Genomic DNA, 22,500 nt, shown 5'->3' on the forward strand with positions numbered 1-22,500 from the left:
TAACTAACGTGAAACAACACTGAATTACTTAAATGTAACTAAGCAGCACTGATGGACACATAAGAGACATGAAGAGGTCCTCACATAGATATACCACATTGGTGGCGACAGGAACAACACAGAAATAAAATAAAGTATAAGTAACAGGTGACGAGAGTCACTCAAAACAACGTGAACTGAAGGACAAGAGGACTGGACTCTGTCTACAGGTGGAGTACTATATATAAGGTTGTTTCCCGCCAATGCGACCAGCCGGTGAAACATGGGTCGTTTAATGATGCAGATGGTCGTTAGAGAAACAAAGAATGCTTGTTACAATACTAAATGAAGAAATAAGATGGGCTTGAACAAATAATAACAGTTAAAGCCTTAACAGCACAGGGTAAGGGTAAATATAACACATCATTACAGGAATAATATGAAACAACATGGAAGCATGTTATATAAAAAATAGTAGAAAAATACGACACGGTCACAACCCAATTGTGTGTGTGTGTGTGTGTGTGTGTGTGTGTGTGTGTGTGTGTGTGTGTGTGTGTGTGTGTGTGTGTGTGTGTGTGTGTTGAAAAAGTTATAAATTAAAAAAAACAGGCGGTATAGGAGGAAAAAAGAAAGGGAGAGAGAAAAAACACAAAAAAATACAAAAATAAACAAAGACGATCCAGAGGAGGAAAAATAAAAACAAATAAACAAAAGTGAAACAAAAGTAACAACAAAATGAAGATGCAAAAAAAACAAACACAAAAAACAAAAACAAAAACAAGAAGAAACTAAGAAAAAAAAATCAGAAAACCCGGAAAAAAAAGAAAGAAGAAAAATCACACACACACACACACACACACACACACACACACACCACACACACACACACACACACACACACACACACACACACCACACACACACACACACACACACACACACACACACACACACACACACACACACACACACACACACACACACACACACACACACACACACACACACACACACACACACACACACACACACACACACACACACACACACACACACACCCACACACACACACACACACACACACACACACACACACACACACACACACACACACACACACACACACACACACACACACACACACACACACAGTCATTATCACACAGTAGCGGGAAGTAAAAGCGTGTTTTAATTTCCGCGTCATCTACCCAAGGAAACTATAGACCAGAGCGTTGTGCTTCGTATCTGCCGTAATATTAGCGATAAGACGGAGGGAAATATTGACTCGTTCCTATCCTCCAGCTGATGATGATGGTGATGATGATGATGGTGGTGGTGATGGTGATGATGGTGGTGGTGGTGGTGGTGGTGGTGACACACACTCTGATACACCTCCTACAAACACAACAAAACCTTCTCTACAACCCACCACACTCCCACCACACACACTCTCCTCCAGCCACACACACACCACCACCTCCCCACACCTCCCAGATCACCGTAGGACCATAACTAACTATCAAAGACCCCCACCAAGACCTCAGGAGCCCTCGTCCACCAAACTCTTAAAGACCGAGGAGTGATTGTTGTCTGGTATAGAGACCCCAAAGTTGAGACAGTCTTGATGGAGAGAAAATGGAATTATTTTTTTGAAGAGAGAGAGAGAGAGAGAGACCGCGTTTAAACTGTCAACACCTCCAAAAACACAACGCATCAAACCCCCTTCATTCCCTACCCCTTCTCCATCCCCTTCCATCCCGTCCCCGTCCCGTCCCCGTCCCCATCCCCGTCCCCATCCCCGTCCCCATCCCCGTCCATCCCCTCCCCACCCCCGACGGTAATAACGGCTAACGTCATTATCACCCAAACACTTAATGACAGCCCCTGACATCAATTAATCACCTCCCCCCTTCCTCCCTCCCCTCCTCCCTCCTCTTCCTCCTCCCCTCCCTACACCATAAGCAGCCACTCCCTCCTTGTGTTACGATTAATCATCTCGTTACCCGCCTCTCCTGACCTCACTGGCAGAGTCCATGGTATCTGAGGATTTTGTGGGGATTATAGGTTGACTTAGGTTATTGTTTAGGTAATATTATTTTGTATATATTAGGCTGGGTTAGGTTAGGTTAGGTTGTGTTAGGTTAGATTGAGTTGTGTTAGTTTTAGGATGGGTTGTGGATGAGTTGGGCTGGGCTGCTGGGCTGGGCTGGGCTGGCTGGCTGGGCTGCTCGCTGGGCTAGGCTGGGCTGGGCTGGGATTGGGTTGGGTTAGGTTAGGTTTAGGTATGTTATGAAAGGGAATATTTGACCGTGTATCCCATCTGTACCTGTAATTTATACCTGTAACTGCACTGTGTCCCTGTATTTCAAGACTGTACTTCCACTTCACACAAAATTATAAAATATTTCACACTAAACTTGCATACGTGAGTAAACAACAACAACAACACACAGACAGACATTAATATCTGGCGTGGATAAAGTTAACGCTCCACGACGCAACACAACGCCCCACGACTCAACACAACGCCCCACGACACAACACAACGACACAACACACTCCCCCACTACGCTACAACGCCCCACGACGCAACACAACGCCCCGACCAACATAACGCCCACGACTCAACGCCCCACTACGCTACACAACGCCCCACGACACCACAACGCCCAACACAACTCCTGGGGACACTGTGACAATACAGTATGGGGAGTGTAGGAGGGTGAGGGGGGTGAGGGGGAGAGGGGAGGGAGCGGGCGTTTAAACGTAAATCCAACCGTGTGCTAACGCTCCCGGTGAAGCAGAAGTATTTAATTAAACTGAGGATGGTTGGAATAGGCGTTTCATCTTGACGTGAAGAGCGAATAAAAGTGACATAACTGTGAGAGAGAGAGAGAGAGAGAGAGACAAAGAAAGAAAAAACAAGCATATAAAAAGAAGAGAGAGAGAGTGAGAGAGATAATACCCCAGTTGTTTATGGCCGAATAAACTGACCATTTTTTCCCCAGCTTCTGCGTGTATGGTGTTGTAGGGTGCCTCCTCTCCTCCCCCTCCTCCTCTCCCACCTCTCCCCTCCTCCTCTCCCCACCTCTCCCCCCTCCTCCTCTCCCCACCCCCCCTCCTCCTCTCCCACCCCCTCCTCTCCCCACCCTCTCCCCTCCTCCTCTCCCCTCTCCCCCTCCTCCTCTCTCCCACCTCTCCCCCCTCCTCCTCTCCCACCCCCTCCTCCTCTCCCCCCCCTCCTCCTCTCCCACCTCCTCCTCTCCCACCCCCCTCCTCCTCTCCCCACCCCTCCTCCTCTCCCCACCCCCTCCTCTCTCCCACCCCCTCCTCCCTCCCCACCCCCCCTCCTCCCCTCTCCCCACCCCCTCCCCTCCTCTCCCCACCCCCTCCTCCTCTCCCACCCCCTCCTCCTCCCCACCCCCCTCCTCCTCTCCCCACCCCCCCTCCCTCCTCTCCCCTCTCCCCTCCTCCTCTCCCCCCTCCCCCCTCCTCCTCTCCCCACCCCCCTCCCTCCCTCTCCCCACCCCCCTCCCCTCCTCTCCCCCCCTCTCCCCCCTCCCTCCCTCTCCCCCCCCACCTCCCCTCCTCCTCTCCCACCCCCCCCTCCTCCTCTCCCCCCCCTCCCCTCCCTCCCCCACCCCCCCCTCCCTCCCTCTCCCCACCCCCTCCTCCTCTCCCACCCCCCTCCTCCTCTCCCCTCTCCCCCCTCCTCCTCTCCCCCCCTCACCCCCTCCTCCCTCTCCCACCCCCCTCTCCCTCCCTCTCCCCCCCCCTCCTCCCTCTCCCACCCCCTCCTCCTCTCCCACCCCTCCTCCTCCCACCCCCTCCTCCTCTCCCCACCCCCCTCCTCCCTCTCCCACACCCCCTCCTCCTCTCCCACCTCTCCCCCTCCTCCTCTCCCCTCTCCCCTCCTCCTCTCCCCCCCCCTCCTCCTCTCCCCACCCCCCTCCTCCTCTCCCCACCCCCCCTCCTCCTCCCCCCACCCCTCCTCCCTCTCCCCCCCCCTCACCCCACTCCCCTCCTCCTCTCCCACACCCCCCTCCTCCTCTCCCCACCCCCCTCCTCCTCTCCCACCCCCCTCCTCCCTCTCCCCACCCCCTCCTCCCCCACCCCCTCCTCCTCCCCCCCCTCCTCCTCTCCCCCCCCCCTCCTCCCTCTCCCCCTCCCCTCCTCCCTCTCCCCTCCTCCCCTCCTCCCTCCTCCCCCACCCCCTCCCTCCCCCTCCCCCACCCCCCTCCTCCTCTCCCCCTCCCCCTCCCTCTCCCCTCCCCCCTCCTCCCCTCTCCCCCCTCCCCCCTCCCTCCCCTCCCCACCCCCTCCCTCCTCCCCACCCCCTCCTCCTCTCCCCCCCTCCTCCTCTCCCCACCCCTCCTCCTCTCCCACCCTCCCCTCCTCCTCTCCCCCCCCCCCTCCTCCCTCTCCCCCCCCTCCCTCTCCCCACCCCCCTCCTCTCTCCCACCCCCCCCTCCTCCTCTCTCCCACACCCCCTCCCTCCTCCCCCCCCTCCTCCTCTCCCACACCCCCCCTCCTCCTCTCCCACCCCCTCCTCCTCTCCCCACCCCCTCCTCCCTCTCCCACCCCTCCTCCTCTCCCCCCCCCCCCCTCCCTCCCTCTCCCACCCCCCCCTCCCTCCTCTCCCCACCCCCTCCTCCCTCTCCCCACCCCCTCCTCCCTCTCCCCACCCCCCTCCCTCCTCTCCCCACCCCCCTCCCTCTCCCCCTCTCCCCCCTCCTCCTCTCCCCACACCCCCCTCCTCCTCTCCCCCCCCTCCTCTCCCTCCCCACCCCCCTCCTCCTCTCCCCCACCCCCTCCTCCCTCTCCCACCCCCTCCCTCCCTCTCCCCCCCCCCTCCCTCCTCTCCCCACCCCCTCTCCCTCCCCCTCCCCCCCTCCTCCCTCTCCCCCCTCCCCTCTCCTCTCCCCCACCCCCTCCCTCCCCTCTCCCCCCCCTCTCCCCCCACCCCCTCCTCCTCTCCCACACCCCCCTCCTCCTCTCCCCCCCCCCTCCTCTCCCACCTCTCCCCTCCTCCTCTCCCACACACTCTCCCCCTCCTCCTCTCCCACACCCCCCTCCTCCTCTCCCACACTCACCCCTTCCTCCTCTCCCATGATTCAGCGGTGAGAAACAAGTGAGTGTCAGGCCAGTCTGTTCTCGTTTTCTCTAAGTAATCTTTATGGGACAACATCTTAAATTGAGAGATAGTGAGAAGGATCTCTTATCTCTTACAGTATCGCTTACATTATCTCTCAGTTTGTCTCCTAGTTTCTCTCTCTTAGTATATCTCCCAGCATCTCTCCCTATTTATCTCCTAGTCTCTCTCAGTGTATCTTTCAGTATCTCTTCAAGTATATCTCCCAGTATCTCTCATATTATTTCTCAATGTTTATCTCCTGCCATATCTCTCTCAGTTCCTCTCAGTATCTTTCACAATATCTCACCTCTATCTCCTAGCCTCTCTCTCAGTATCTCTCAGTAACTCTCCTAGTATCTCGCACAATATCTCTCCCCTATCTCACAGTATCTTTCCCTGTATTGTCTCTAAGCTATTACTGTCTCTCACCTGTCTCGTGAAATAATAAAATGTATGAGTTTCTGTCTAAATGTCTCTCTCTCTCTATCAGTCCCCAGAAGATTGATGAAGGCCACCTTAAAACTGCCATAATGGTGGCGCCCTCCATCACCATACAACACCACAATGGCACCATTAGGGTGTCGCTCAACACCTTCAGGGCCAAAACTGGTCCGGTAACATTAAGCGGATCAACTCAAGATTAACCACCCTAGTTTATTTCACCCTGAGATAAACCCTTAATTTATACTAATATTATCTTCAAACGTTTAATCCATTTCGATTAATTAATCCAGTTGTAAGTAACCGATGCTAAACAGATTTCTTTCTAAAGACCCTGATTTCATGCAACGCAAACTGCTATTTTAATTCGCGGTGGGATTAAGCAGAATCATCGATTCGCTGCTACTTCTAGTAAGTGTGTGTGTGTGTGTGTGTGTGTGTGTGTGTGTGTGTGTGTGTGTGTGTGTGTGTGCCTTATCCTGTGTGTGTATCAATGCTTGTCTCTGAAAACAGTTGTATAAATGAAACAGTATTATTTAGTTTATTTAATGAAATAATTTATTTTACATTCCCTGTGAGGCACTGGAAAGAGAAATTTATATATAATGTTTTATTTTTATCTATTTATTTATGTTTAAATTATATTTCATTAAATGAATACTACACAGTTTTTACGAAATGAAAGACTTTCCAATGAGATCCTCCGATGAACCAGTTTAAAAACAAGGTTTTTTGCGGACAATCATTCGTAATGGATACAATGCAATACATATGCAACCGCATTAGCTACACCTTCAGTACGAGATTTCATTAATTAATGTAATAATTTTTGTTATAATTAATAAAAACAGCAAGGGACTCCGTTGAAATCGACTTTCTTCACGAGCGCGTGTGTATGTGTGCGTGAGTGTTAGAGCATTATTGTAAGTTATGTAATAATTGTGGGGTAACGTTGTAACATAGTTTGGTATTGTGGCAAAGATTTCTTCCCATTTGTTATAATAACTGAAAAGAGAAAAATATATACACATACAACCATTACAGTTGTTACTGCCACAGTAGGATAAACTAGAAGAGAGAGAGAGAGAGAGAGAGAGAGAGAGAGAGAGAGAGAGAGAGAGAGAGAGAGAGAGAGAGTGTTGACAACGAACTTTGCTGAGGTGTTAAATGTGAAACAGATGGTCCTCGCCTCGGACTGACTCGCTCCTTGTGGGGTTCAGAAGATAGTCTCTAGCCGTCCAGTGAACTAACAAGTCAGGGAGCTAACAAGTCCTACATTAGACCCGAAACACGTAAGTTTTTATATAGTTTATCACCGCCACTCTACTCAAATATATAATATGTAGTTGTTAATAATGAAGGAACGTACGAATTAATTAATTATCTCATATGTAACATATGTAATTTGCACTCTGCAGGTTTTGACCGAATAAAGAACAATCGAGTCTTACGGGCAAGGGTCTCATCCTACAGTCGCTCATTGGTCGGTTACAACAGTAAACGTTATCCAAGAATACATAGATATATTGTGAAAGGCATGACATGAACTTATTAAATATGAGATCATGAGATTGAAATATGAAAGATCAATTTCCTCGTCACAGGTGCCTTCAAGAGCCGGATCGGGCAGCTGTGATCGGACCATTACATATTGTAGGAATTGTGTCGTTATGCAGTTGTTTCTTTGTCGCCGTCTCCCTCTCTGATTTTTTCCGTGGTTGACCTTTGTAATTACTACATTGAATCGGGGGTGCATGAGGTCATTCTTGCTGTTTATCCCAAATTTGCTAGCCCACACTGATTTGTCTTCAATTAGAATATGACGTCTAATGTATATGAACCACTGTCTTGCATGGCAGCGAACAGTGACTGTTAACGCCGCTGGCTTTAACGTTGGTGTTAGTGTCATCGTGCTGGCGTAAGTGCTGGCATCGCCGGGAGTGTTTTCAGTGTCATCGCTGGCGTCATGGATCATCTAGTGTCAGTGCTGACGTTTTTGCTGCCTTACCCAACACAAGATTGGGGCTGGGGGTGTTTGCGGAGTAGACATCATGACTCTGCTAATGTATGATTTAAAAGGCGGTGTGGCCACCTGGACTCCAGGAGACTGCCCCCTCAAGTGATGCTGTGAGGATCAACAATCTGCTAGCATTGGTGAACAACAACTCCCAATCCTGGCCGAGTTTTGTACTGAAACAATTTGCACAGAACTATCTTCCCTTGGAACACCATACTGGTTCGCATTGACCCACACTTGTAAGTACAGCCAAAGTAATGACATACCCCTCAGTACTGAAATATTGTGGACTAATTATGCCCACTCGTTCCTGCCTTATCTGGAGCAATAAGACAACGCGGAATGAAGTGTAGCTAAGATTAATAGAGTTATGAACTTTTTATCATGTCACTATGCTCAGTAATCAATTGTAATTAAGATAAATTGTGTGAGACTAACTAATTATGTATCAGATAGATCACCATGTAATACTAATGAACGCCTTGTTGTCTGCAGGTTTTGACCACATCAATAAATATTAAATGCGTCAAAAGACGGGTTTCAATAATTCCCTTCGACTTGCCCGTCACCTGAACGTCCTTAACTAAGGCGTTTACAGTGACATTACCCACATGAATCTGACCTATGTATAGTGTCAATGAATATGATGCATTTTTTGTGTACGAACCTCTGTCCTGCATGGCAGTGAACAGTGACATTACCCACATGAATCTGACATCTATCTATATATATATATATATATATATATATATATATATATATATATATATATATATATATATATATATATATATATATATATATATATATATATATATATATAAATGAATATGTTGTATTTCTTTGTGTATGAACCTCTGTCCTACGTGGCAGTGAGAAGTGAGACCACCCTCAGTGTCAAAACCTGACTGAATTACTCAGAATAGGCAAACTGTACTACAAGCTTTTACATTCATTCATAATATTTACTACGTACTATAGTAAACAAACGGCCTTGAGTTGCCAGCTGTCTCCAGCAGTGTTCGAAGAATCTTGAACGACTGTACGTATTATGTATATTCAGACAAATTTGCATGCATAGATATACATATTACATATTTATAGACATATACTTACAGACAGACAGACAGACAGATAGACAAATAGACAGACAGACAAATAGAAAACCCCGAAACACCTCCCAAACACATATACCCACACACAGAGGCAGGGAAGCAATCACATGAAGATCACTTTTACACAACTCCAAAATTCAACTTAACAACCGCTTTTGTTCCGCCTAAATTGACATTGCAATGAAGTGACGTTAAGGAGAGGGTACAAAAAAAACATGACAGACAGACACTATTTGCTTTATCAACTCAAGGGGGGGGGATATAGATAGAGGGAGATAGGGGGGGGCAGACAGGGCGGGGATTAATAAGAGAGGGAAAAAATACAGTGTTTTTGTCTTTTGTGGAGGAAATGGTCCAGCAGGAAAGGTAACTGTGTGTATTTTTTTTTTAATTATCCCCCCCCCCCCGAGTTATGTTTTCATTCATTTATTTTAGTTTTAGTTTTATTTATCTTGTGTTTTTATGTGTAAGTTTTTATTTTATATTTATTACTTATTTTAATTCCTAATTCATCTTGTTGAGTGAAAAACATACATATTTAAATTCATTAGTAAAATAATTTGGTTCGTGATTTTCTTGAGCAGGTGTCGCTATAATTTTAACAGGTAATATAGAAGGGTCACACTTCCATGTATATACACTGCATTGTCACCTTTATCTGCACGGCTTACTTCACACAACCCAAACCACTAGTTAACCAGCAGGCAACTAGCAATAACACGAGTCATGAGATGGCTCCTGATTAGAGGAAAACCATCACCGGCTGTTGGGGGCGCCATCAATGACAGGTGATGTTTATTCTTACTGGGGATTCAACGTCAGTCCTACTCACACCACCTCGGCTACTTGTCCCCCCCCCCCTACTGGCCGGCTATTTGTAACGTGTATTAGTACATCTCAGTACATCATTTTTCACCCTTGTGTATGTGTTTTGTGTTGATTTTGTTTTAAGAATATTATATAAAAATCACTTGCATATATTTCATGTCCTACAATTTATACTGTGTTGGGTGCTGTCATGTCAACCATGAGTGTGGTGTCAAATATTCAATTAAGCCAAGTGATGCTATAATAACTAAACCTACAGTAAAACATAATAACTCTAAAAGTTCACAATACAAACAGATTGTCATTTGTTACGTAATTGGGCAAGAGTATTACAAGGTATTATAACTAAATAATTTCAATCAAAAAGTCCCTAGACACACACAGGTAAAGGAATCATTTAAACTTTGAGATTAAAATAAAAGTTAAATTAAAGGAACTTAAGGCATTTGCCTTCTTCATTGCTCAGTTTCTGTAAGGTTGTGTACATGAAGGTGTGGCTATACAACAACAGGTGCTTCAACTGTGTATATACACCAGGTGTCACTATATCACACTAGACAGTCCTATATTAAAAGCTCTTGACAACAATATTACCACGGACGAGCGAGTAACGAGATAGCAGCGACACAACTCGTGCAACAAGAATATGTAAATAAGGGGGACACTTGATACAATGGTCAGTTGTTGCAAATGAGTTTTACCGTAATTTTTTTTTTTTTTTTTTTTAGTCAGAGTGAGTTGAGTGTATTCTGGTTTGGTAAAAATATATATGAATCGGAATTAAGCGCTTGATTGTATTTTGTCTTGGGAGGGGGGTGTGGTAGTGGTAGTGGTATGTGATGGTGGCGGTAATGTGAGGTGATAGTGGTTGTAGTGTTGGTGGTAGAGTGTGGTGGTTGAGTGTGGTGGTAGTGTGGTGATAGGGTGACCTTGAGGGTAATATAACAATGTGGATGCACACAATCACTCAGTGTCCGCTAGACGGCTGAGTAAGGAAGGTCGTTTCTCGTGTCAGGCTCCAGTGATCTACATAGGACCACCTAGCATCACTCAGCACCGGCCAGCATCACTTGGCACCACCCAGCAATCTCAGCACCACCTAGCACTATGGCAGGTAGGGCAGACTATGGTGTTGCTTGTATGTATAGTATATATGTGTATGAGTGGACGTATAACATACATACATACATACACTTCACCTCAGGTCGTACAGGATTATTCCACCATCCAGAAGTATAAACAAACCCAGCTGATATCATGTCAACAAACAGTAAGGTATCAGCTGATGAGTGACGTCACCTAAAGGTATTGACACACCTGTACAGAGAAGATCATCCTGAATGTAATCATACCTGTCACGCACTTCACTATCATACGCCCCTTCCTTCATTTTACCCTATGGACGCTCTCCTTTATCTTCCTTCCTTCATTCTTTCCTTTAAACACCTCTCTCATTATCTTCCTTGCTTCATTCTTCCTGAGATTTTATCTATCATCGTCTTTCCCTCCTCCAGATTCTGTCTTCACGTACGACGCCTCCACCTGGAGCGTCACGCCGGCCATGAAGGAAGCCTACAACAAGAATGGTTACATCCTCGTCAGGTAGGTACTGAGGCCAGGTAACATCCTCGTCAGGTAGGTACTGAGGCCAGGTAACATCCTCGTCAGGTAGGTACTGAGGCCAGGTAACATCCTCGTCAGGTAGGTACTGAGGCCAGGTAACATCCTCGTCAGGTAGGTACTGAGGGCAGGTAACATCCTCGTCAGGTAGGTACTGAGGCCAGGTAACATCCTCGTCAGGTAGGTACTGAGGGCAGGTAACATCCTCGTCAGGTAGGTACTGAGGGCAGGTAACATCCTCGTCAGGTAGGTACTGAGGTCAGGTAACATCCTCGTCAGGTAGGTACTGAGGCCAGGTAACATCCTCGTCAGGTAGGTACTGAGGCCAGGTAACATCCTCGTCAGGTAGGTACTGAGGTCAGGTAACATCCTCGTCAGGTAGGTACTGAGGCCAGGTAACATCCTCGTCAGGTAGGTACTGAGGTCAGGTAACATCCTCGTCAGGTAGGTACTGAGGCCAGGTAACATCCTCGTCAGGTAGGTACTGAGGGCAGGTAACATCCTCGTCAGGTAGGTACTGAGGGCAGGTAACATCTTCGTCAGGACTGTCAAGCAATAGTTAATACCACCAAGCGGTTCTCTACAGGCAGATGTTGAACAGGAAGGAGATCGAGAAAGTTAAGGCGGCCCTGGAGAACCCCGACGGAGTGCAGCGGTTCGCCTACACCCGCGAGGACGGCAAGAAGCGAACCAACAAGATCGTCCTGTGGAACCATCCCGGCCACGACATCACCGGGGTGTTGGCCAAGACGCAGAGGGTCGCTGGAACCATGGAACAGGTACACGATACATTGAACCACGGTACACGCCCCATGAACCACGGTACACACCCCATGAACCACGGTACACACGCCATGAACCACGGTACACACGCCATGAACCACGGTACACGCTATGACCACGGTCCACACCATGAACCACGGTACACACCCCATGAACCTGGTACACCCATGAACCACGGTACACACCCCATGAACCCCAGTACACGCCGCGAACCACGGTCCACACCCCGCAACCACGGTACACACTGCGAACCACGGTACACCCCATGAACCACAGTACACACCCCATGAACCACGGTGCACACCCCATGAACCACGGTCCACACCCCATGAACCACGGTACACACCCCATGAACCACGGTACACACCCCATGAACCACGGTCCACACGCCATGTTATCTCTCCTTTCAGGTAATAGGCTGGAGATCAAGTCAGTTACGGTAAATGTGTAACGGCGGGCAATGATGGGCAATAATGGGATAATGGCGGGCAATGATGGGCAATAATGGGATAATGGCGGGCAATGATGGGCAATAATGGGATAATGGCGGGCAATGATGGGCAATAATGGGATAATGGCGGGCAATGATGGGCAATGGTGGGATAAAGACGGGTATTAACGGCTAGTGATGGACAGTGATGCAGCGTTTAACTCCCCTTCAGCTGATGGGAGGAGACGAGGTGTATCACTACCATGCTAAACTCATCATGAAGGAAGCTAAAACTGGAGGCACCTTCCTCTGGCACCAAGACTATGGGTGAGTGTCTCTCTCTCTGTGTTCTGGTATTGGTTCCTGGTCTGTGTGTGTGTGTGTGTGTGTGTGTGTGTGTGTGTGTGTGTGTGTGTGTTTGTTTGTTTTTTCTATCTTTTTCACTATTCACCTTATTCTTTAATCCTCCCTATTCGCCACCCCATCCTCACCTCTCTTCCACCTCTAGTCCTCCCTCCTATATTTCCGCATGGCCAATCCTATTCCATCTCCCTCTTCTGGCTTTTTCTCATGGCGGTCTCTAATCTGCCCTGGCCTTAGAGTTGAACACATCCAATTTACACAGACCCCCTCAGCCAGACTCCAGCCCCCTCAGACCTCCTGATGTCCATTCATACCCGCTCAGCCCCCTCCAGCCCTTTCAGCCCCCCATCAGACCCCCCTCCAGCCCCATCAGACCCCCCTCCTCCAGCCCCCCATCAGACCCCTCCAGCACCCTTCAGACCCCCCAGATGTTTATTTATTTTAATTCCTTAGGGGAGCCGATGCCCAAAGCCCCCCCCCACACACACACACACACCACTCGTTTAATCAGCTCTCCACCCTTCCCTTGCTCCCCCCTGTCAAAGTCACTATATCGATGACGTCCATTCTACCATACCATCTAAAGCGGGTATATAAACCACTACCACTACTACCATAACCACTACTACCACTACCACTACCACCATAACCACTACTACCATAACCACTACTACCACTACTACCACTACTACCATAACCACTACTACCACTACCACTACTACCACTACCCCTATAACTATTACTACCAATATCACCCTGCTCACTACCTTGTCACCACACCATCAACACAAAGCCTCGACCAAACACACATGTACGTCAACCATACACACCTGTACATCAACCATACACACCTGTACATCAACCATACACACCTGTACATCAACCATACACACCTGTACATCAACCATACACACCTGTACATCAACCATACACACCTGTACATCAACCATACACACCTGTACATCAACCATACACACCTGTACATCAACCATACACACCTGTACATCAACCATACACACCTGTACATCAACCATACACACCTGTACATCAATCATTACCTCACCTTTTAACCCTCCCTCTAAGAGCTACATCACCTTACCGTCCACCTGTCTTGTAGATCTAATTTGGACAGAAAACAGTAATAAATCTTGTAGGTTAAGAGTAGAATTAGTTATGTCTTTATCTTATTTACTGAACACTATTAAGAAGACACAATGAACACTGAGACTCTACCTTCACTAGATAACGTTCACTTAGCACCAGTTAGGAGATAAAATGAACACTGAGACTCTACGTTCACTTAGCATCAGTTAGGAGACAAAATTAACACTGAGACTCTACCTTCACTAGATAACGTTCACTTAGCACCAGTTAGGAGATAAAATGAACACTGAGACTCTACCTTCACTAGATAACGTTCACTTAGCACCAGTTAGGAGATAAAATTAACACTGAAACTCTACGTTCACTTAGCATCAGTTAGGAGACAAAATTAACACTGAGACTCTACCTTCACTAGATAACGTTCACTTAGCATCAGTTCGGAGACAAAATTTACACTGAGACACTTAACTAGATACCTTCACTTAGGTAGAGTCTCAGTGTTAATTTATCTAACTAAGTTTCTAAAGGTAGAGTCTCAGTGTTTGTCCTAACGTGACAAGAAAGTCTCAGTGTTACAACGTAACTGTGCTAAATGATTGTGATCTAGATAGGTAGAGTCTCAGTGTTATTGTCTCTAACTAGTGCTAAGTAGACGTTATCTAGTTAAGGTAGAGTCTCAGTGGTAATTTTGTCTCTAACTGGTGCTAAGTAAACGTGATCTAGTTAGGTAGAGTCTCAGTGTTAATTTTGTCTCCTAACTGGTGCAAATGAACGTTATATTAAGAAGTCAGTGTTAATTTGTTCTAACTGTGCAATGAACGTGATCTAGTTAGTAGAGTCTCAGTGAATTTGTCTAACTGGTAAGTAACTATCTAGTTGGTAAGTCTCAGTGTTAATTTTGTCTCCTAACTGGTGCTAAGTGAACGTGATCTAGTTGAGGTAGAGTCTCAGTGTTAATTTTGTCTCCTAACTGGTGCTAAATGAAAGTATCCAGCTAAGGTAGAGTCTCAACATCATTTTGAATCCATTTTTGCGTTGTTATTCTGTGTGTTGAGTTAAAGTCCAAGAAGTAAGAGCGTCCCCTACATTATTCACTCGCCGATATTATTCATTGTAGGAACCTTTAACAATCTCCAAACAGTTGAATGTGAAAACGAAGTTAAAGCTTGTAATTACTAGACGTTATTTCCTAGCTTAACTCAACCCAGAGATTCATACAGACATCAACAAAGGAATATCGTAGTAATAAGCTTTGTTCACCAGACACAACAACAAGATAATAACCATCACCACCACCACGGACCCCGCCACCACTACCACCACCACCACCACCCTCACCACCACCACCACCACCACCACCACCACCACCACCACCACCACCACCACCACCACCACCACCACCACCACCACCACCACACCCACCAACACACACCACCACAAAAAAAAACACACAAACACACACACACAACCAACACAACAACAACAACAACAACAACAACCACCACCACCACCACCACCACCACCACACCACCCCACCATCAACAAACAACAACAAACAACAACCGTCACTAACAAGGTCATTAAGTGATCAGGGAGCCTCAGCGAAGAGCAACACACGGACCAGCTTCAATCATGAACGCCTACACGATTTTCCGTTGTCTTCCCATTAATTAGTAGCTCTCTCTCTCTCTCTCTCTCTCTCTCTCTCTCTCTTCTCTCTCCTTTGACACCACGACTAGGGTGCCACTTATCTCCCCTCCCTGGCACTGGGCCCCCAACTGCCTCTCTCTCTCTCTCTCTCTTATTCAACTTCCTCCCTCCTCCCCTCTGTACCCTCTCGTACCGCCCCCCCCCTCTCTCTCTCATTCAAACGTTCCACTCTCTCTCCCGTTCAGGTACTGGTACAGGAACGGCTGCCTGTACCCCGACATGGCCTCCGTCTTCATACCTGTAGACGACACAGACAGAGCCAACGGGTGCCTGCAGGTGCTCAGAGGTTCACACAGGCTCGGCCGCGTCGACCACCTCGATATTGCTGATCAACTTGGTGCTGACCCGGAGCGTGTTGAGCAGGTGAGAGAGAATGTGGGGGAGGTGAGAGAATGGGGAGGTGTGAGAGAAAGAATGTGGGGGGAGGTGAGAGAATGGGGAGGTGAGAAAGAATGGGGGGGTGTGGGGATAAGTTGAGAGATGGAGTGTGGGAGGATAAGTTGAGAGAATGGGGGGGTGAGAGAGAGGGGGGGAGCAGTAATAGATAATGGTGACATCCTCTCTCTCTCTCCCTCTCTCTCTCTCTCTCCTACAGGCACAGAAGGTGCTGGAACACATATATGTGGAGATGAAGGCCAGGGACATGCTGTTCTTCCACCTGTAACCTCCTCCACACCTCCGACCAGAACTCCTCCGACAGGCGCCGCTGGGTCTTCATCGTCTCCTTCAACAAGAGATCCAACAACCCTTACAAGGAACACCACCACCCACAGTACACGCCATGACAGGTAGTGTCCTCTGTACACGCCCATGACCAAGGTACTGTCCTCTGTACACGCCCCCATGACCAAAGTGACTGTCTCTGTACACGCCCATGACCAAGGTACTGTCCTCTGTACACGCCATGACCAAGTACTGTCCTCTGTACACGCCCATGACAGGTTCTGTCCTCTGTACACGCCCATGACCAAGGTACTGTCCTCTGTACACGCCATGCCAAGGTACTGTCCTCTGTACACGCCCATGACAAGGTTCTGTCCTCTGTACACGCCCATGACCAAGGTTCTGTCCTCTGTACACGCCATGACCAAGGTACTGTCCTCTGTACACGCCCACAGCCAAGGTACTGTCCTCTGTACGCCCATGACCAAGGTTCTGTGGGGTCTCTCTAGATAACTTCAAACACAGGTTGGATGGATATATGAGCGATGGGGTTGGGTGTAAACGGGACTGGCCAGTATGGGCCAATAGACCCGCTACAGTTGCCTCCTATGTGTGTGTCTGAGTGTCTGTTTACCTGTCTGTCTGTCTGTCTTAAACGACCCTTATGTTAAACTCCAACATCTTCATTACACACTTCTATCTGTCTGTCTGTCTGTCTGTCTTAAACGACCCTTATGTTAAACTCCAACATCTTCATTACACACTTCTATCTGTCTGTCTGTCTGTCTGTCTCTATCTGTCTATGAAAATAATGATTCTTTATATTGAACTAAAAATTAACTTTGAATTAGACATCAGTGTGTGCTGGTCCTCGACAGGTGGAAGACTCGGCCTTACTGGAGTGCGACGAGACGAAGAACCAGGAGGGCAAGTGGTTCATGGTGCCGGGAGGACTATTCTGTGTGGCGTAACGTACACTAGTCACTCCTGCTACTACTCCACCTACTCCTCCACGTCAACCTACTCCTCCAACCCCCCACCTGTTCCTCAACCTTACTTTACTCCTCCACCCCCAGCTACTGTTCCCTCACCTCCTCCACTAGTATCTCCACCTACTCCTCCACCTTCACCTACTCCACCTCCTTCACTAGCACCTCCCCCTCCACCTATATCCCCCCCCTCCTCCTCTTCCCCTCGCCACCACCACCAACCAAAATCACCAAAATCAACCAAACTCCAACAAAACTAGCTACCTGTATCAACTAAGACTGTTATTATTCACATTAATAACCAAGAGTGGCTTTGTTTACCTGGAGGAAAGGAAAATGGGCTGGGAGGAGAAAGGAGGAGGAGAAGAGAACTTATGTACTGAAACTTACTCAAGATGTAATAATGAAATAAAATCATACACACAATGTTTACTCTTTGATAAATGAAACCTTCTGAGAGATAGACAGACAGACAGACAGACAGACAGACAGACAGATAGATAGATAGACAGATAGATAAACATTAATAATATAACAAGGTACCTGAATTAATTTACATATTTGATGGTGTTTTCCCGACCGCGGCCAGACCAAACATTCTGGCCCTCTGTTGTGACTGAAGAGTTTACTGAGAGATAGAGATACCGAGTGAGAGATAAGAGATAGTGTTATCTTACCCCCCTTTGTGTTGTTTTTGAAGTAGTAAAAGCAATTACCAATCCGAGAATTGAAACAAGACAAGTAGTAAGCTGGCATCTCAAGCTAGAGTTTTGCCATTCACAGCTAAATTTAAACTAAGTCATGTTAAAGGTGTCAATATTTTCTTAAGTTTTTCGTTCATTATTATATACAGCGAGACACTGATGACAAGATAAGATACAGTTATAAAGGACAAACATTAACATATACTAAAACTAAGAGGATATAAATACAGTGCTTGGCGTCTTCAATGTTGCCATCAGAGGAGGTTTCATTAGCACTTTTACCTCTAGACAGACAGACAGACAGACAGTAGTGGATAAGACAATGGGTGCAAACAATATACGTAGGCAGTACAGAGTATTATAAAGAATAAAACTATACAGAATACGTGTGTGTGTGTGTGTGTGTGTGTGTGTGTGTGTTGTGTGTGTGTGTGTGTGTGTGTGTGTGTGTGTGGCCCTGACCTTGACAGTGGACTTAGCGATGGACAAGTTAAAGGTTTTATCTGAGTGTGTGTGTTGTCGTCAGGCGAACACTAGCGCCAGACTGACGTTACCAAGGTCAAAGTCTTCATATATATATATATATATATATATATATATATATATATATATATATATATATATATATATATATATATATATATATATATATATATATATATATTGATACAAGTGCTGAATTAGGTTCAAAGTATTACCTGCAGATTAGCTCCCCCAGTTTATTTCACCTTAAGATTAATCAACCTAACCTAACCTAACCTAACACGCACGAAAAACGAGCACAATTATATTAACAGTTTATTAAGAGATAAATAAAGGCATGAGTCAGGCATTAGTGTGAGACCCAAACACTTACCCTGGGCACCCCCTCGTCGCCCTCAGCCCTGCCTGCCCCTCACCCCTTCCTGCCCCCTCACCCCTGCCTGCCCCCTCACCCCTGCCTGCCCCTTCACCTCTCTCACCACCCCTTCCTCTCCTCACCCCTGCCTGCCCCTCATCCCTCTCCTCACCACCTATCCCATCCCATCATCTCCCATCATTATCCCTTCTCTCTCCTCACCCACCCATTCCTCACTGCCCCCCCACCTCACCACCACAAAACCCATCACTCCAACATCACCCCTTCCTTATCACCAACACCACCCCTATTCACCACCCCTTCCCTCCACCTCCCAACACCACCCACCCCCTCCCCTCACCAGACACTACCCCGGTGTGGTGACTGTTGAGTGGTTCAGTGTAACAGACAGCAAGACACTACCCACATCTACCTCTCCAGCAGCGTGACTACATCCACACATCCACACCATGGCAGAAGGTAGAGAGAGAGAGAGAGAGAGAGAGAGAGAGAGAGAGAGAGAGAGAGAGTTACTACTGATTCAGCATGTATATATATAGACAATGCGGGTATATAGTGGGTGTATAGAAGGCGTGTGTCAGGGCAGACGTGGGAAGGAGTGTGTGTGTGTTGTGTGTGTGTGTGTGTGTGTGTGTGTGTGTGTGTGTGTGTGTGTGTTGGTGTGATGTATTTCATTTAAATTTTGACACTTACAGAGGCTAGTTTATTGTGCACCCCACACTCACCCTGTGAACGGTAGCGCAAAAGGATTACAGAGTAGAGTTCACAAAGGGTCAGTGTAACTAACCCCCGTGGTCAGGATATTATGGCACTGAATGTTACACAGTATTTCAAATAAAATCTTTGTTTAGTTCTATACATAAAAGGTAACTTATTCACAACTGCGTGAGTACAGGCGTGTGAGGCAGTATGTCTGGCCGTGTGTGTGGCGTGTGTGTTGGGAGTGCAGTAGTATGTCGTATATGTGAGGGGGCGTGTATGGGGGGCGTGTAAGGGGGCGTGTAAGGGAGGGCGTGTAACAGGTGCAGGGGCGTGTAAGGGAGGCGTGTAACAGGTGCAGGGGCGTATGGGGAGTTGTGTGTGTGTGACACGACCTGGAGTTAGGAGGGGGGGTGTGTGGGCGGTGAGGCATGTGTGAGGTGGAGACAGGGAGGGAGGGAGGGAGTGACAGGAAGGAAGGAAGGAAGGAAGGAAGGAAAGGAAGGAAGGAAGGAAGGAAGGAAGGAAGGAAGAAGGAAGGAAGGAGCCTGGAAGGAAGGAAGGAAGGAAGGAAGGAGGAAGGAGCCTGAAGGAAGGAAGGAGGAAAGGAACTGAGGAAGGAAGGAAGGAAGGAAGGACGGAAGGAAGGGAGGGAGAAATGAATGAGGAAGGAAGGTGGGAAGAGGGAGAAGGAGGGGAAAGAAGGGAGAAGGAAGGAAGGGAAAAGGGGAAGGAGGGAACTGGAGGGAAAAAGGAAGGAGGAGAGGAGGGAGGGAGGAGGGAGGGAGGGAGGGAGGAAAGGAGGGAAAATAGGAGGGGAAGATAGGAGGGAGCTAATTACATAAACCTCACATTCTTACGACAATTTTTTCCATCGTGTGTTACAGAGTCGTTCTTCTCGTACGGCCAGACAAGTGGTGCGTCACCTGGCCATGAAGGATGCCTTCCTCAACAACGGCTTTATCCTGGTTAGGTGAGAGAGAGAGGGAGGAGTGAAAGAAAGAAAGAGAGAGAGAAAGAAGCTACTCACTCTATATGTTAATGCTCCTCGTCTTGGGGTAGACCTAACACACACACACACACACACACACACACACACACACACACACACCAAAGGAAGTATTGACTCACAACCAGCGTCTGAAACTAAAGGGTAATATTTTATTTTTCTCAATTAGTGTAAAACAACAACACCAACAACAACAACAACAACAACAATAATAATAATAATAATAATAATAATAATAATATAATAATAATAATAATAATAATAATAATAATAATAATAATAATAATAACAACAACAACAACAACAATAAGCAAAACAAACCCACATGACTGCGTCTCTTCACCACCCAAGGAACATGTTGACCAAGGAGGAGGTGGAGAAGGTGCGGCGTGTGGTGACCGGCAGTGAGGGCGTCATGCGTTATGCGTTTGGTCGCCACGATGGCATCAGCAGGAAGACTATGCAATGTTTATGGAACCACCCGGGACATGACCTGAGCGGCGCACTGGCTAGGATCAAGAGAGTAGCTGGTACTATGGAGGAGGTGAGAGAGAGAGAGAGAGAGAGAGAGAGAGAGAGAGAGAGAGAGGTTAATGTAGCAAAGAGAATGAAGAAGAGATTGAACAGGTAGAAAGGTAGATTGATTGAACAGGTAAAAAAAGATAGATTGATTGAACAGGTAAGAAAGAGGTAGATTGATTGAACAGGTAAAAAATAGAATTGATCGAACAGGTAGAAAAGAGGTAGATTGATCGAACAGGAAAGAAAGAGGTAGATTGATTGAACAGGTAAGAAAAAGGTAGATTGATTGAACAGGTAAGAAGGCTGGTAGACTATGGATAGGGGTAGTGTATAGAACATAATTTATCTACTGCATCACTATGAATAAATGATTGAATTAAGTTTTGTGTGTGTGTGTGTGTGTGTGTGTGTGTGTGTGTGTGTGTGTGTGTGTGTGTGTGTGTGCGCCTTGTTTCCGACCATTCTGCATTAAAAGACAAAGGGACTCGAAAATATAAACACAAATAAAACATAAAACAAACAGACAAGAAGATAAAACAAACACACGAATTACACAAAACCAAACACCAAATTAGATAAAAAAAAAACTCCACACACTTGATGAAACCTAACTCACCCGCGTTATAACCTACAACCTCATAACCTTAACTCACCCTGTATCATAACCTTAACTCACCCTGTATCATAACCTTAACTCACCTGTATCATAACCTTAACTCACCCTGTATCATAACCTTAACTCACCCTGTATCATAACCTTAACTCTCACCCTGTATCATAACCTTAACTCACCCTGTATCATAACCTTAACTCACCCTGTATCATACAACCAACTCACCCTGTATCATAACCTTAACTCCCTGTATCATAACCTACTCACCCTGTATCATAACCTTAACTCACCCTGTATCATAACCTTAACTCACCCTGTATCATAACCTTAACTCACCCTGTATCACAACTTATAACTCACCCCTGTATCACTCCTTAACTCACCCTGTATCATAACCTTAACTCACCCTGTATCCTTAACTCACCCTGTATCATAACCTTAACTCACCCTGTATCATAACCTTAACTCACCCTGTATCACCAATAACTCACCTGTATCATAACCTTAACTCACCCTGTATCATAACCTTAACTCACCCTGTATCCTAACCTTAACTCACCTGTATCATAACCTTAACTCACCCTGTATCATAACCTTAACTCACCCTGTATCCTGCTTATAACTCACCCTGTATCATAACCTTAACTCACCCTGTATCATAACCTTAACTCACCCTGTATCATAACCTTAACTCACCCTGTATCATAACCTTAACTCACCCTGTATCATAACCTTAACTCACCCTGTATCATAACCTTAACTCACCCTGTATCATAACCTTCACCTACAACCTTCATAACAAGACACAGGTGACAGGCAAGATGTTATTGATAGCTACACAATGGGCGACTCCCTAGGCCATTGTGTTATAGGGATCACTGTGGTCCCTCATATGAAGGTCTCTTGTGCTGTGAG

At 46.9% G+C, this 22,500-nt stretch overlaps 3 protein-coding genes across 5 annotated transcripts in view; 2 read left to right on the top strand and 1 right to left on the bottom strand.

Moving 5' to 3' along the window:
* LOC121856497 (histamine H1 receptor-like) overlaps window positions 1-22,500 on the bottom strand; it is a 262,478-nt gene that overhangs the window by 130,138 nt on the left and 109,840 nt on the right. The window lies entirely within an intron of this gene.
* On the top strand, window positions 10,464-17,348 carry LOC121856500 (L-proline trans-4-hydroxylase-like). The gene is given in 9 exon segments (XM_042352094.1): window positions 10,464-10,631; window positions 11,032-11,119; window positions 11,724-11,916; window positions 12,583-12,677; window positions 15,713-15,890; window positions 16,123-16,185; window positions 16,187-16,299; window positions 16,571-16,589; window positions 17,069-17,348. Coding segments are annotated over 9 exon segments (849 nt in total). The 5' UTR covers window positions 10,464-10,624; the 3' UTR covers window positions 17,162-17,348.
* LOC121856501 (L-proline trans-4-hydroxylase-like) overlaps window positions 19,068-22,500 on the top strand; it is a 7,624-nt gene continuing 4,191 nt past the window's right edge. For 2 of the 3 annotated variants that reach the window (XM_042352096.1, XM_042352095.1), the window contains exons 1-3: window positions 19,068-19,201; window positions 20,329-20,414; window positions 20,802-20,994. In XM_042352096.1, coding sequence (XP_042208030.1) covers window positions 20,374-20,414; window positions 20,802-20,994 — 234 coding nt within the window. In that variant the 5' untranslated portion in view covers window positions 19,068-19,201; window positions 20,329-20,373. The remainder of the gene's footprint in view (window positions 19,202-20,328; window positions 20,415-20,801; window positions 20,995-22,500) is intronic. The other variant, XM_042352097.1, reaches the window with a different exon arrangement.

This window comes from Homarus americanus, unplaced genomic scaffold, assembly GCF_018991925.1.
Source record: "Homarus americanus isolate GMGI-L3 unplaced genomic scaffold, GMGI_Hamer_2.0 scaffold51458, whole genome shotgun sequence".
NCBI lineage: Eukaryota > Metazoa > Arthropoda > Malacostraca > Decapoda > Nephropidae > Homarus > Homarus americanus.